General features: G+C 31.0%; 4 protein-coding genes across 4 annotated transcripts; 1 reads left to right on the forward strand and 3 right to left on the reverse strand.

The window, feature by feature from the left end:
- LOC100810195 (RING-H2 finger protein ATL74) lies at positions 1-1,538 on the reverse strand. Its single transcript, XM_003552270.5, has one exon. The coding sequence runs from the start codon at positions 741-743 to the stop codon at positions 201-203; it is 543 nt and encodes a 180-aa protein (XP_003552318.1). The 5' UTR covers positions 744-1,538; the 3' UTR covers positions 1-200.
- Positions 1,539-3,819: 2,281 nt separating this feature from the next.
- On the forward strand, positions 3,820-4,765 carry LOC102666637 (dirigent protein 25). Its single transcript, XM_006602646.4, has one exon. The coding sequence runs from the start codon at positions 3,950-3,952 to the stop codon at positions 4,700-4,702; it is 753 nt and encodes a 250-aa protein (XP_006602709.2). The 5' UTR covers positions 3,820-3,949; the 3' UTR covers positions 4,703-4,765.
- A 5,359-nt stretch (positions 4,766-10,124) lies between these two features.
- On the reverse strand, positions 10,125-10,964 carry LOC102661676 (uncharacterized). Its single transcript, XM_006603497.4, has one exon. The coding sequence runs from the start codon at positions 10,791-10,793 to the stop codon at positions 10,173-10,175; it is 621 nt and encodes a 206-aa protein (XP_006603560.4). The 5' UTR covers positions 10,794-10,964; the 3' UTR covers positions 10,125-10,172.
- A 1,590-nt stretch (positions 10,965-12,554) lies between these two features.
- LOC100305883 (alpha-amylase inhibitor/lipid transfer/seed storage family protein) lies at positions 12,555-14,561 on the reverse strand. The gene is made up of 2 exons (NM_001251247.3): positions 14,096-14,561; positions 12,555-13,010 (listed from the first exon to the last, which is right to left on the reverse strand). Exons 1-2 carry the CDS (start codon positions 14,461-14,463, stop codon positions 13,001-13,003), a joined length of 378 nt encoding a protein of 125 aa, NP_001238176.2. The 5' UTR covers positions 14,464-14,561; the 3' UTR covers positions 12,555-13,000.
- Positions 14,562-17,163: the final 2,602 nt, after the last annotated feature.

A 17,163-nucleotide genomic window follows, 5' to 3' on the forward strand; every position in this document is an offset into this window, starting at 1 on the left:
TCCAATTTCCAACTTATATACAAACTGTAAATTAACATACACAAACATATGTTTTAATTTCTTAAAAAATAAACGTGTATATGGATTGGCCACTTCGAATTTATTAATAACCAACTAATAACTACTCTAACCACTAACATTAAATTTCTCAACCTCCATTCACCAAAACTTGTCCTTCCACCTTTCACTGTTAATGCCCTTCAACTCGCCTGCTCCACCACCACCACCACCTCGCTACGCCGCCCCGACCCACTTTCCGGCGCGGCCGCGGGCTTCTCGAGGAGCGAGTGGCGGCAATTGGGGCACGAGGAATGCGACAGAAGCCACGTGTCAATGCACCTCACGTGGAACCCGTGGTTGCACTTGGGCAACATTCGAACCCTGTCACCTTTCTCGAACTCGCCGAGGCATATGGGGCACTCCGTCGCCGGAATCGTGTTTTCGCCGGCGGCGCCGTACACCGCGACTGGGATGCGGCTGAGCTCGCGGCGCTTTAGCCCCGTCCCCGCCAGCCGCGCTGCCGCCTGCTCCGCCGTCTCGTTGCCGAAGGGCCGCCCGCACCGCAGCGCGCACCGCGCGATGGAGTTCAGACCCAGCGCGCATATCAAAGCGCACAGCAGCGCCGCCAGAATGATCACCATGTTGGTGTCAAAGTTCGCGTCGCTGATGAACGTGTCGCTAGTGTTGCCGCCGCCGTACGAGGGTGGCATGCTCAGTTCCGTCTCCAGAAACCGCCGCTGCATGTTCGATGATGCTTCAAAATATTTCAATTTACAAAGAAAACTGTTTGGACTTCAAGACCTCGATTCCTAAGTAACCTGTGACTTTGTGGCTATATGAACAAAAGTAACAACTGGGTCTCTTTAATTTTGTGGAAAGTTTCAGGTTTTGTGCTAAAATCTTGATGGGGTTGAAGTTTTTGTTTTTTTCTTATGGGTTAGTTGTGTGTATACTCTGGAGTGTTGTGAGGATTCGGAGTAGTAAAGGACACGGAACAAGAGGAGAATTGGAGAATAGCTAGCTTTTTCTTTTGAAGGGGATGGGATAAGGAAAATGAAATGGTGAAATTTTGTTTAATTTGGAGGGTGGTGGTTGTTATCCGAATTGGGGACCGTTTTTGCTGCTTGATTCCCAGCTCAAATCTTTCCTCACATATGCATCGTCCTAATGAAACACAACAAAGCAAAATAGTGCAAGTGCAAACTAGGTTTGAGATTGGAGAGAACATGGGAGTGAGTATATAAACACTTTTTACCTGACTTTCATATATATAGGTCTAGATATTGCTATCCTACTTGTATATATAAATATTTTTAATTGATATCAATCATATATATCTTTTACATTAAACAATCTTATTTCTCACTCAAGTAAGATTATTACGCCTAATAAAAATCTCTTTTTAAATATGTAATTCAATTATATATTGAGAACTTATGATTAATGATTAAATTGAAATAACTTTTGATTATGACACATATAGACATAGGTAGGCGTGGCCCTGAGGAATATATGATCGAAGTTCTTTTCTTTTCAATTGGGATGAGATCTGTGGTGCATAAAGGGCAATTTATACGAAGTGGGGCTTAGTGAGTTGTTGGACTTTAAACAATCAGAAGCTCAAGCCTAGTCTGTCAGAGATACAGAGTAATTAACTAACCCACCAGAGATCACACAGGTTGGAAAATGTGCAAAAAGAAAACATGTGGCTAGTTTAAGGATACGGTGGGGTCCGGTAGTCACAGGTGGTTAATTTGCATACATAATTATGATTATAAATTTTCAAGAATAGTATTAACAAGGTTGGTACCGAAACCACCGGTAAATCCCTTTGATTTTACGGTTAACACTATGGTGTAGCAAGTAGGGCTAGGTATGGACCAATGCAAATTGAGCTAGTCCCGAATATGAGTGTGACTTTCATGTGTTGATTGGTAGTGGAAATTTCGTTGTCAATGTCTCATTTGGCCATGGTTTTACTTTTGACATCAGACATGACACATGACAGATAAGAATCAAAATTGGGAAAAAAAGATACAAAAAGGAAACCACAACATTCAAAATATCTCTCTTTATTGTCTCCCTTCAATTAGTTATTTTTATTTTATTTAAACCTTTCAATTCATCAAAAAAAATTATGACTAATTTAAAATTCAATTGAAATGTATGTAATTATTATTTTTATTTAAAATTAAAATCAAATAATACTTAAATAATTCAACTTTTACATATTGATCATTTATGCGATGTGCCCGAACACTTGTTCCTTCAATTAGTTTAGTTACCCTCTTCGCAGTCTGCAATAGGCAGCTTATCGCCTACATCAAACTGTGATATTTTTTGGCACCTTTTGACGTTGTGGGGACTACATAGTGAAAGATATTTCCTATCATAGAAAATAACAGTAAATCTATACGCGTATATCCGTCACTAAACCTCGAGAATGCTTTGGATTATATATATATATATATATATTCATTTTCGTAGCTCATGATACTTTCTTTTTATGAGCCAATAAATTTTTTTGGATTTTACCAAGGGAATGAACTTTACCGTATTATAAATATTTCTGATTCCAAAAGGATTGCTGAATAGAAGATCCGGTAATCTATAACAAAAACACAATTATGATAAGTTAGTTCCATGAATATTAGGAACGCGTTTGACTAATTAAGGATAGCTTAATTAAGTAACGATAAAACTAATATTGACAAATAAGCATATCCTTTAAACATGTGTTAGGGTTTAAATTTTTAGATGTGTATGAAAAAGAAATTTATTAGAAGTTGGTCTCCTTTGTTGATTTTTCGTAGTATTTCAAAAAATTAGTATTTGATTATCAGCTGAAAAATACTTTCAAAAAAAGTACAAACCGATATTAGTCTAAATCACTATATTTCTGTCTAGTTTATATTAAAATGACTAAATTTGATTAAAAAATTATTTAACGACAGTAATTTGTAATTTGGATTTTAAATTTAATGAAAAGTAGAAAATTTTTATTGAGAAAAGGAAAATATTAAACCCTTCAGCGAGACCTGCCAAATAATTGGATATTTGTCCAATTTGATAAGTATCGTTCAACTTGTTGGATGAACCCAAATTTTATAATTAAATACATCAATTTTTTTTTGTCTACTTACGTAAATAATTTTTTTCTCCTATTGAATATATAGTACTCTTTTTTAGCGTTCATAAATTAAAGGCTACAAGATATGGAGTTGGTATTTTTCAGTGTAGCAGGCAAATTATGAGCTGGTTAGTGTCACGGAAGAGCAAGTGACAAACGATGAAACGTCACACTGAGACAAAGGATTTTTATTCAAACGACCTAATGCATAGTACTATATGTCGGATGAGGCTTTATGTCACTTGCGTTAGCAGCAGGTGGACCCTCAAAATCAAACCATCAAATTCATGCCACCACTTACTATGGAAATTTCTTGACACCACTCCTATCATAATCTCTTAAAAATTTATTACTGAGGATTGATTTGATAGAATGATAGAGAATGAAATGAAAAGGAAATTGAGTCTAGACTTATTAAGATTAATAGTGTGTTGTTTTGGTGATTAAAACACATGTATATTATTATTTTTATGTCAAATATTAAGATGATATAGAAACAACTTGAATTTGATTCAAGTGATGCACATCCATCTCTATACAATATTATACCAAACACATAATAGAAAAGGTCTCAAGACTCAGAATATTTTAGAATTATTTATAGATTATTTACTAATAAATTAAGTCCAATCCTTATCATCTAAACCAACTTAATTTGTTGCATTTATGCACTGCCTAATCTCGATTGTTCCATGTCAAACTCTAAAGTGAGATATAAATTAAACAGGCTAATTAATATTAATAGTTATATACCATTCGATGGTGGATTATTCTAACCACTACACTTAATTGAAGCCTAACAAACTATATGAACCAAGCATGCAAACTAATCTCAAAAGAAAGCTATGCAACACAATGGCTAGACTTCCTTCTCTTATGGTAAAATTCATGCTACTTTTGTTCATGACTAAGTTTTCTTCAGCTCGAACTCTTGGCAATCCATCCTCTAACCACAACCATGGCCATCACAGAATAACATTTTTAATGAGGGATATGTTCAATGGTAGCACACAATATTCAGAGAAACCAGCCACTACTAAAGTCACTGGTCAACTACCTTTCCCAAAACCCCTAGGCTTTCTTCCTACTAAAGGAGGGATTCCAATTCCACAATCCACTCCAACAACAATTCCACTCACTTCATCATCCACTCAAACACTTGACCTGTCTAGCATTGGCTTCTCTTTTCCCACTAGAGCAACACTCCAAGAGCTAGAATATGGAGCAGTAACACCAATTGATGAGGAACTACTTCATGATGATGGAGATGAACTACACAAACTTGGAAGGGCACAAGGGGTGTGTGTTGCTAGCTCAGAGGATGGAAGCAGCCATATGGTGGCTATCACAGCAAGCTTTTTCAAGGGTGAGTTTCAGGATGGACTGAGGCTTTTTGGAGTGCACAAGACTGATGTTTTTGAGTCACATGTTGCAGTTATTGGAGGCACCGGAAAGTACTATGGTGCTAATGGATATGCTGCTGTCAAGGTTGTGGACAAAGTAGGATCTAGTGAAAAAGAAGGGAAAGTGACAAGTTCAAAGTTCCTCTTGTTTGATGTGTATCTTAGTTGATTAATTAGAAGGATCTAAAGTACACATGTGTTAAAAAATCAATGCAGAATGTGTTTTCTGGTCAGTATTGAGATCTAATATGATAATTTGAGTCTTAATCTAAGATATACCGGGAAGATATGTATAATAGATATTCGAGAAGGGGATATTTGCAGATATAAATCTGAGAGTAGCATGATCACAAATCTACAAACAGAACATAATTGATTTTCAATCAAAATGATTCTTTCAATCACTAAATTCATTGAGTAGCTTTCTATTTAGACACATCGATACTAAAGTTACAAATCATAATGTTGAAGTAATTATGTAAAGAGTAATGATTTTCGTACACTTCATTTTGGGTAGATTTTACTAAGGTGAACATAAGAGAGGAATAGGAAAAAGAATGATTAATGCAATTATGATCTTCTTATTTTGTTTAATAGGTAAGTTTGGTTCCTTCATTTTAAAATTGAAATATTTGATCTTTTTATTTTAAAAAATACACGATTTTAGTTCTTTTATTTTAAAATGGAAGTATTTATCCTCCTATTTTAGAAAATTTGTAATTTTTGTCAAACTCTTAATTTTATCTATATTTTATTTATTTTCTTTTGGTTCAATTGAATCTTAAATCTAACATATTCATTTAAAGTATTATTAAGAAATAGTTTAATTAATTTAAAAATAAGAAATAAAATATAAGCAAAATTATAGATTTTCTAAAATAAGAAAACTAAAATTTCAGATTTTCTAGAATATGGGACCAAATGTTTGTATTTTGAAATAAAATGATCAAAATTATAGATTTTTTTTTATAGTAGAAAGACCAAATGTTTTAATTTTAAAATAGAGGAATAAAAATTGCGAATTAAGTAAAATAGAGATACTAAAATTACATTTAAGCTAGAAAAGAAAAGAAAAAGATAAAAAAAGAATAATAAATATGATAAACAATATACTAAAGAATGAAAATAGAAATATAAAAGATGGTAAAAATAAGATGAAAAATAAAAAAATGAATAATTCTTTATGTAAAAGATGTAGAAGCTACCCTTTGATTCATAGTTGGTGCACATATACCAAAACATCCATACCTACAAGTACGAGAATTTATTAGGTGATTCTAAATGTCTATGGTCTCAACCAATGTCTACATAATAAGATTCATTATGGTTTCTAATCACTTAATAATTTCTCATATATATGTGTGTTTGAATTTCAATTAAGACTTGTTAGGTATAATTGGTGGCGTGAGCGTTAGTAAATTCGTGTGTTACCATTGATGTTGTGACTTGTGACTGCTGTTAATAAAAAGTATTCAATTAATAACAATAATCGAATTTTTTCTAATGATGTTTGAAATTGCTGTACGAATCCAAATTTTATAGTTACATAAATTGATTCCTTCTTCGCCTACTTGCGTAAATTATTTAAGTTTTTCTCAATGAGTTTTTGAGCGTTAGTTCATAGATAAGAGGCAAAACGTGGAGTTGGTTTTACTTATTAGGTGATAAACTATGAAACGTCATTTGGGGGCAGAGGATTTCTATGCAAACGACCTAATGCATAGTATGATATATGGATGAGGCTTTATGTCACTTGCATTGCAGCAGCAGGTGGACCCTCAATATCAAAACTATCAAATTCATGTTCTTCTAAAGCCAATTAATTCCAACCCCACTGAATGATATCAGCTTTGTAATCTAGAGGGATGATATCACATATGACCTTCTTTTATTTATCAATCATATAAACTTTACACGTCTATGCTTTAATTGATGATGGTACCGTTGGATATAACTATAAGCAACTAAAAGTTTTGGCTTCATCTGTGTGGATACACAACTTTTTAGTAAACAAAATTAAAAACTTACATCCCATTTTGGTGGACTGGGTGGATGGAGGAGAGAAATGGAGAAAATAATAGATATGATAAAGTTTGGTTGTATTTTGTCAAAATATAAGGAAATTATCATTTTATATAACAATTGTTTTGTGAATTTTGTTTGTAGGCAAGTCAATTGAACGTTTATTTTTAAGGGTGTCTACATGGGTGAACCTAAATTAATACAAACTAACTCAAATAATATGGGTTGAATATTTTTTTGTTTGGGTCTTGACTCAATCCATTTAAATCATTGAATTTTGGGTTGAGTTTCAGATTTTAATATTTTGACTCATTAACGTGATTTGTTGTCTCGTTAATTTGCATTAAATTATTATTATTATATTATTATTAGTAGTATTGTAATATATATATATATATATATATATATATATATATTTAAATTTACAAAAATCAATTACTATTATTATTAGATTTAGAAACTAAGAGTGGGACTGTTTCTTATTTTCTCACTTCTCACATTTTCATTCAATTAGTCTCATGAAATTAGGATTTCAACTTTCAACTAATTGTAAAATATCTATTTTGTTTTTTTAATTTATTTCATATTATTTTAGATATAGTTGAAGTTTTAGTTGTACTACTCATTTTACTATTTTAGAACATTGAAATTTTCAAACTATATTGTAATAGTTTTAGTTTTTGGGTTTTTAGACTTAGTAGGTGTGGTGTTTGAACTAGCTTATTATATTTCAATTTTTAAACCATGTTTAACATAGTATGTTAACCTATGTGATGATGATGACAATAATGTTATTCCTCTCTTGATCTTTTCTTTCACTATTTGACTACGCTAACAAATAAGTAATATTATTTCATAAAAATTTTAGCTTATAAAAAATAGCATACAAATTTAAATATTTTGACTCTTCGATCCAACCCAAACCGTTCACAAATAGGTTGACTTGGGTTGGGTTTTAATTTTTTTTCTTAGAAAACTGATCAAAACCAACCTGCTCAAATTTGGTTGAGTTGAGTCATGAGTTTGGTCGAATCCAACTCAAATTGACCCATGTATATTCCTATTCATTCCTTAGCAAAGATGTCTAGATTGTATGATAGTCTACAAAGTTTGAAATCATTCCTAGTCGTATTCATGTAGGGCCAACCTAAGGGTAAAATAGTTAAAGCTAAAATTTTAGGTCCACCGATAAATTTTTTTTCTGCATTTTTATAAAGCAAAAAAGGCTTCATATAATGAAAAAAATGTCACATATATTGACAAAAGGGCCTCAAATATAGCTCTTGTATTTAAATTAAAAAATTTCTCTAAAAATTTGTTTTAGGTCTTATTTATTGTTGAACTAACCTTGTATTTATAAAATGATGTGATGAGAATTATAGAGAAAAAAGAAAAAAAGAATGAATATGAATTGAGACAAAATGGATAAACATTTATAAGAACTCCTTAGTAAATTATGTGAATTAATGAAAGTATATTATATGTATCAAAATTAGTTTTCTTTTGTTACTTTTTTTTTAATCTTTAATCTTTGCTGCATTGGTTGTATTAAGAATTGATGTTGAAAGTGAATTTCAAAATCATCTATTAGTATAATGGATATACAACGTCATGTGAGAAATTTCAAAAAAAGTTACAAAGATCGTTACATTATAGATCAGTTCATTCAATTGAATGAAAAAAAAATCAATATAGAAAATATTTTATGGAACAATTCTTTGTACAAATGATTTAGAAAAGTCTTGTAAAGAATTTCAAAAGTTATAAAAGATGTTCACATTTCAGATCGATTGATAAAGAACTAACCAATTAAGTATTTTCTACATAAGTTATTAGTATAATCAATCTAAAAAGTGTTTTGTAGATCAATTTTAAAGCAACTTTTTGAAAAGAAGAGTGCCTGAACCTAGAAACCATGGGTTGATATTCACGTATCATGCCAATTAGTCACTGAGGAAACTGGCAATTCTAAAGCAACTGAGATAGAAAGTTGATTCCAAAATTATAAAAATATCACTATCTCATACTATATCAATTTTTCATAAATCGATGAAAACTTCTCGTGTTAATTTTTTTTTTTTTTTGTATTAGTATATTAGTATGATATATTTTTCCATATTCCTCATGATGTGTTGGGCCGGTGACAGGCCTCCATACCAAGTGGAAAATGAGCAATTTATGGAGAAGGTTGTGGTGTGCGAGCTTTTTTTTTTCAATGTTTTTTTTTAATTTTTTTATTTTTTAAAGTTCCTGTTAGTTGAGTTTTATAAAATTATGTTTAGCTAGACTTTGAAAGAAAAGAAAAGACAAAACCAAAATTAATAATAGGCTCTCACATCCTACAACAATGTTTGTTCTCTTATATTTATCGTTGGAATCCATCCCCCAGATATGCAATTAAATTGGGTTGGTTCATACCAGTATTTTTTTATTACCAAACCAACCTAAAAGTACTATTAATTTCCCGAGCCAATCAAGTAAAAAAAATACTTCCAATGTATTTAAATAACCTTCAGATGAGAATCGGCAGCCAAACTTTCTGAAATGTGAACTGATATGTTTACATTCTTTTATCAAACAAGCTAAACAATGCATATATTCATGAATCCTTTCATAAATAAATTCAATCCAACTCAATCGTTATAAAAAAATAATACAAATAAGTTATTCCAAACCTGAAGTTGAAAGTTACCTATATATGTAATTGGATATAACTTGTTTTAAAAGATATAACTATTGTTAAAAAGTTATCTATATATGTAACTTGGCATAACTTGTTTTACAAATATAACTATTGTTGAAAGTTCAAATAAAATACGGTAGTGATTTATAACAATTGATGGTAAAAATATCCAAAAGAAAAAGATAACAACAAATAATAAGATTATTTTCTTTATAATAGTTACTAGTGGGTTTATCCTACAATGTATCGGAATTTTAGTTATTTTTTTTTTAATTTTTTCATTGAAGAAAAAATATTTCAAAATGTTCGTATTTAAATATATAATTTTTAAAAGTTAGTTAACCATTTAAATTATAAATAATATTTTAGAAAGGAATATATTTAGTTTTTTTTAAAATTTTAAATAGTTACATATCTAAATATTTTAACGAAATGTCTGAAGTCAACTTTATTGGAATATAGAAAGGTTATATCACAAAATTAAAAGGATTAAAAAAATTCGTTTTAATAAGGGAAATATGTTGTGTTTAGTGCAATTGAAACTTACATAAGGCAACATTCTTATAATTGAAATTTTTTGATAACTCAAATAATGACAATTCGTCGTAGGCCATGATAACTAAATTTATTTTATCCTCACCCGTCTATAGCATGTTTTGCGATATGAAATATGATACTAAAATATCTTCTCGTCTTTTGTTATCATTATGGATATTAAAATTATTTTTAATTATATGATCAATGAAAATTTGTGCTTCTCACACTTTCATATTTCACACGTAATAAAAAATATACAGAGAACATAAATGGTACGTTTTAAAACTGTCATAAAAGTCATTAGAAAAACAGCTTTATAGTGATTAAAACAAATCATAAATGTACTCATAAATGCTCCGATCTCGATCCATAGTACTCACTCCTCTCTCTTGGTCTTTCAATTTCTCTCTGTTTCAACTTCCTCAACCTTTTTCGGTTCGGTGAGTGAAGCAATTTTTTCTCTGAGAAAACCTAATTCGGGTTCCGTTTGGGGTTCCTCGGAAGTGTGTTGTTGTTCCGTCGTGTTCGGAATTGGAAACTCCGTTTCTTGGTCCTTAACGGGAGAACTCCGGAACCTACTAGCCAAAGAGGAAGATCTGTACGGCGCGGATCTACAGCGAGTTAAAAGCAAAGCGTTTCTCGGGGGCGTGCTTGAATTGGAAGCAAAATCACTATCCTTATCGACATTCACTCTCTCATGGAACGGTAATTCTGATTCTTCGTCGTGAAAATTGCGCTCGGGCTCGGAGGGATGTTTGAGCTTGGTGGGCTTTCGACGGAAGAGGCTGGGCCAGTTGGGCCAGAGGGGTTTGCAGCGGCAGGGGTGGTTGTTGGGGCTTCGGATCCAACAGCAGTTGCAGCGGCAGCGGCAGCGCGTGGGAGCTAAGTCACGTTTGGTGGTGGCGCCTTGTTTGGAAGGGCGTTTGACTCGGACCTGGCCCATGCACGTGACCTTGGAGGAAGAGGGTTCCTGGGTTTGGGTTTCGATGGTGGTGGTGTTTTTTTTCCTTATGAACATTGGGCTTGATTTGGACCTTCTGCTACTTCTGCTAGAAACCTCATGAGTGGGGGAGGGACTTGTCTGTGCAACCCAGACTCGAAACCCAGACTCGAAATGGGTTTTGCATGAATTTGACTTATTCAAACAAAATATTTATAAAAGGAAAATATTTATAAAAGGAAAGAAATTTAAATCAAGTAATCAAAATATTGTGAATTTAAATTTATTTTTAAAAAATTTAAATCCTCCTTTCAAACACATGGCTAATGAACTCCATATCAAGCACTTTCTAACGTGTATGCTGCGTAGTTGTAGGTCTTGATCTTTTTGGTTGAAACTTCATTGCAGAAGCTCGTGCCAGGACCTGTTCCATGGTCATTCTCAATATCCGAATTACTCTAACCTTCAACTTTCATTTGATCCGTCAAGGCACAATTTTAGATATTATTGTAATTTTAGATAGGAGATATGAGCAAGTACCTTTGCATAAAGCAGAACCATCTCCAAGCTATTCATGTCATTTGGATTTTTAAAGTCTGAAATGAACCATAAATAAATCACTCTTACTTGCAACCTCCATTCAATCCTGCCAGACACTATCTTTGAAATGTCTGTCACCCTTTTAGTCATTCGAACATTAAAAACTAATAGCAAAATTTGTGAGTAAAATTTGTTTGCAAAGTAGAACCCAAAAAGAATAGAGGATGGGTATATATAATACCCCGTGCCATAGATGTATCATCTGGAGTAATTAATTTTCTGGGGGCCAAGCATATTCCCAGTGAACTGTAGCACATCATCATATGCACATCAAACTTATTCCCAATGTTAGATGATAATCGGGTTGCCAATGTTATCTGAGGCATTACAAAGATTGAGTTGTTATGTGTTATTTAACTCAAGTCATGGAGAGTTGGTCATTTGCTTTGAACACTGCCCAAATTTGACAATAACGGCTATATGTTTGGAATTGAAGAAGTATATGAGATAAATTTATCTAAGATGGGTGGTATTATGCATGGAGTTTGGGCAGGAAATGAGTTTGGTAGAACTTATAAGCAAATCCATTGCATTAAGAAGGTTTGGTTGGTTTGGGTTCTTATGGTTCGGTGGGATTGTTGTTGGGCCTACTAAATCCTTTTATGATTTGGTGAATTATGGGTTTATTTTTCTGCTCTCAGAATGATTATTTTGAAAGTAATATGAAAAGTATAAGAAACAATTCGAGGAGTGTCGGAAGCAGTTGCCCGAATTGTGTGTGATATTTCTTCCTATTTTTCTTGTAAAAAATGTTTATGAAGTGGGTTTGAATCAATGTCTAATATATATATATATAGCTTAATGACTACTTTGTCACATTCACATTTGTGTTAAGAATAGTACTTGAGACTAGCTGCTTTGCTTTTGAGAGGTTGAATTCTAATTTTGTTTTGTGTTTAGTGACCTTTGAGAGATATAAGATGATCTTACGATAATTGAATTGTTAAATTGTTGATCATATGATTTTAAGACGATTCTTTTCAGGATGTGTGCCTTTTAGACGAAGTGATTTCCTGTAATGTTAGTAAGTCATGTTATATATCTGATTCCTAGCTATATACTTAAAGAGAACCCGTTAAAAAGCTTTTTATAAATAATTTATCTAATCATCTTCATTTATATGGTTTATTTATATAGGAATTCTCCGTCCAAACACTTCTACAGTTAACTTCATTAGCATTAAAATTAGCATCTGCAAACAAATTTTTTTTATCAACAGCATCTGCAAACAATGGACTTGCTCCCAATGCTTTGATGATTTTACATTGAATTTGTGTGTATATATATTCTCAACTATAGCTAGCCTGAGAGGTACAAGCTAGGACTCACAAATTCTTGTATAACCGCTTATTTAGCATTTTAATCCTTCCCTTCCAATTCATAACAAGCTGACAAAAGAAACACCAACAGGCAACATGTATGGATACATGACTTAAAAGGGTGTTTAATGGAATTGGTTGAATAAAATACATAAATTATTATAAATCTTTAATATTATTTTTGATTCTTACAAATAAAAAAAATACAATAACTCAATAACAAGACTAGTTGATGGATGTAATAATAAGCAGCCACCAGTCATTAATGTAATGTGTGGCCTACGTATAGCCAGCCACTTATTCACACACTAGCTATATATTGTATATCCTTCTCTTCTCGAGTTACCGCTCCATATATCATTAACCTCACTGCACTCTGCATCAAAACAAAAAGGGTCTATCACTATCAATATAATATTCAAAAGATCCATGATAAAAGACATATATATATAGACCGTACCACTAGTAAATAACATACTATAAGCTAAACTCACATAGTTTTCTTTTCAACAACTCACACATAATTGCATATACAGAGAGATATAATGTTGATCAAATGATTGAATAATAGTAAAGGAAGAAAGAAGGAGAAGAGATCATGATTTCAAATATTTTCAACTAATAATTTTTAATAAAATTAACAAACTAATATTTACTTATAAAAATATTGAATATACAATTTATAGTATAATATATACGATAAATATTTATTTTCAAAATAAATAAATATTTTTAATCTATAAATTATATTTTAACTTTATGATAAATAATTTATATTGTAAAACAAAGTTATTTAATTTTAATTATTAATCTTTTCTTTTAAAATATTATTGAAATTTAATTTAGAAATATAGATAAAAATGATAGACGTACTAAAAAAGATAAAAATAAAATTAAGAAACTGTATAAAAATAAAAGAAAAGTGATTTAAAATAATTGAGATTTTTTTGACCTAACTGTTAAATTTAATTTAATTAACTAAAATGCACAAAGTTGAAGGTTCTAACTCTACTCTATTGTTGTTATTGTGCACCAAAATTCATTATTAGGATAAGACATGTGACTTAATAAGAGTGAGAATACTTCTAAATTAAATCTCTCTCCTATTCTATAATAATTTAAATTAATACTTTTAATCTTAAAATGTGTAGGAGTAGTTAAATTATGCACATTTTAACTAATAAATTAGTAAATTTTAATGATATTGATCTTGATTTCATTGCCTGTGAATACAAAAACTGATTGAGAGAATGATAAAACTCCATTAGGAGTTGTCGATTAAATTTTTTGACAAAAATTAATTATTAATAAAAGTCAATAAATATTTCATGCTAATAACATAAAAAAAATTATATAACTTTGATCATAATATCATTAGTTCAAAAGAAATTGAATTGCTTGAACAAGGTTTCATATTTGAATACTTTCACATCATTTAGATATATGGATAAGTATAAGTACCTGGTACAGTCGGTGGAAGGGCTGATCTGGTAAGGAATGTTAACCCCACACTGCTTAGGAAGAGCAGCAGCACGGTCCACATTGGACTTGCCATAATGGAACGCACTAACAGCGTTCTTTATGCACTTGCAAACGGTTTGGCGGTCTGGTGTGGAGTGAGCGAGGTTAAAGAGGGTCTTGATCCCATTGCAGCAAGGGCCAGGCACGGTTTTGCCACCATTGAGCACATAAGAAATGCATGGGGTGAGGTTGCTCACCACCTGGTTGCATGTCACTGCTGCTTGGGCCTTGGGAGTAATGGAAATTACACCCAGCACCAAGCACACAATTGCCATCCAAAGTAGCTTCTCAACTACAGACTTGCCCATTGATCAATTCTTCAAGATATGTGGAAGCTGAAGTAACCCTTTTTTGTACTAACTGTGGGTTGAGTTTAAGGTTTTGTTTTCTTGTTCTTCTATTTATACAGAACTAAAATGATTGTTTTCTGTTTTATTTTATTTTTTTAAATGTCATGTCCATGCTGATCAAACTCTAGAGTTAACTCGATAACTCTTACTAGTTTACGAGTCCACTTGTCCTTTGCGTTAACTCTTGAGTAAACTCGATCTTTTTTTAATAGACTCTGAGCAAACTCTATGAACTCCAATTAAATTCGGTAGACTCTTGAATTTATCACTGAGTCAACGAGTTAGCAAGTTAAAAAAAATTAAACCAAAATGTAAGTTATTTTTTTTATTATTTTTTGTCTATCTAGCATCCAACATTCCTTTATTTAGTGTATTATTCTCAAATATAAAATTATCACCTTTAATAATATCAAACCCTTATTCTCTAATAACATCAAACCCTTGATGAGAATGATCTACCACTGTTATAACATCTGCAAGTTATTATCTAGTAGTGATGTATTATTATTAAACTTTGTTATTTAAATTATATGAACTTTATGATTTACTGTTTTGCTTTATTATATTATTGAAATGTTTAATTAGTATTTTATTTATAGATATTTTATTATTATTTTTATATGAAGTAGACTCTTACGAGTTTACGAATTGAGTCTACGAGTCGAGTCTATAAAATTCTCATGGATCTGTATAAACTCTTGAGTTTGATAACCTTGATCAAGTCACTTTACTCATAAATAGGAGGTAAAATATGAGCAGACAAAACTATCTTTTTTGTAATAAATTTGAACTTTTTCCGGATCTAAAGTGAGAAACTAGTTTATTAATTAACTTAGGGAATTTTGAGGTTGTTGTGAATTTTGAGTTTTTATTTTTAAATACAAATTAAAAATTAAATATGTTAGGTTAAAATAAAATTAAACTGATTTTTTAATTTAATTTCAAAACACTTTTGCATTAATTTTTTAAAAACAAAAACGGGTTTTGTGTTTTGGTTTTAATTAGTTTAAAAACAAATTATTCAATTTCGTGTCTGTTTTGAATGACACACAATACATTAATCGCATACTATTCTTATTATTATTATCATTATAACTGTTATCACTAAAATTATTGTCACCACTACATTGAAATATTTTTTTTTCTTTGTTTTAAGTAGTTTTTTTTTAATTAATGGAGATACAAAAGGTATCCGAATGCTTGGGAGTTCATTCTTGCAATCTTGCTACGTATAAGGCTTTCAACTAAGACATGTCCAATACATAGAATTCATAGATGATTCATAAAAAAGAAAAAGAAAACCTCTTTACTTTTGTATTTAACCTTGATCACGATTTGAAATTTACGAGATCCAATACATACATTTGCATTTAGTTCTAAAAGCAAATCATTCAACTCTTTTGTCTCTTTCAAATGACACAAAAACTACCTTGCACTTAGGGGTGGAGCTACATTAAGCTTCAAGGGGGCCATGGTCTCCCAAAATTTTAATTCTAAAAATATTGTATGTTTATCAAAATTTATAAGAGGGGATAAAACACTTCGTCAAAATTAAGTCAATTTTACAATCTTGTTTGACAAATCTCCCACTACTTATTGCTTATTAATTAGGTCTTTTATAGGCAAAAAATTACAATACAATAATAATATAAATAAACCTGCATCCGGAGGAAAACTTAACTGAGTATTATATTATATAACTTTTGATTCAAATTGTAATTTCATACATCAAATCTCTTGACTCATGAGATATAAACTTTTTACACACACATGTAGGCGAAGGCTAAGGTGGGAGAGCATATGATGTATCCCACCATAGGAAACTATCTTTTTCACCCTTATATGATGTATCCCACCATAAGGCACTTTGCAGGGCAACTGACAAAGATTGATAACTCAAAGTACCTAAATTACTATTATTGAGAAGCATTGAATATAACATGGTCTGTTCTACCTAACCCATAAATGTTGATGGTTGCATACTTCAGTTGTTACATTTAGGAAAAGACAGTTACGAATATATCATCACAGTAGAATAATTAATTCTATTTTTTTTTGTCATAGAATCTTCTTACTAATTATATCATCACTTGTTAGATATAGAAAATATTGGATGTTTTAAAAGTTTTTAAGACATAAAATGTATTCTATTTAATTTTTTTTTATTATAAAACATCAAGAAGATTTATAAGAAAATATAACATTACTTATTATAATACTATCATTATTCATATTTTTTAAAAAAATATCTCTAGCTTTATATTTACGTGAATATGAAATTAAAGACATATATGTTTTATCTGTTTTTATTTTTCAGTTTTTACTTGGTTTGAAAATAATTATCAAAACATAATAAATTAGAAAGTTACAAAATGGTAAAGAAAAAACTGAGAAGAGAAACAAGCACGAGTTTAATTTCTGGTGAAGAATTAGTTTATCGTTGGCTTCATACGAATATAACGAAAACAGAGTAATAAAATGTTACACAGAGTAATATACAAAGATAGAGATATAAGTAGTTGATAAAACAATTGAAAAACGATGAAGGAAAAAAGGTGAAGAGAGAACTCATGGATTCCAAACCTCCCATTAACATTTACAACAAAATTAACATTTATAATGTCTTAGAAAGTATCATATCACTAAATGATCTAATAA

Source organism: Glycine max, chromosome 18 (assembly GCF_000004515.6).
Source record: "Glycine max cultivar Williams 82 chromosome 18, Glycine_max_v4.0, whole genome shotgun sequence".
Taxonomy (NCBI): domain Eukaryota; kingdom Viridiplantae; phylum Streptophyta; class Magnoliopsida; order Fabales; family Fabaceae; genus Glycine; species Glycine max.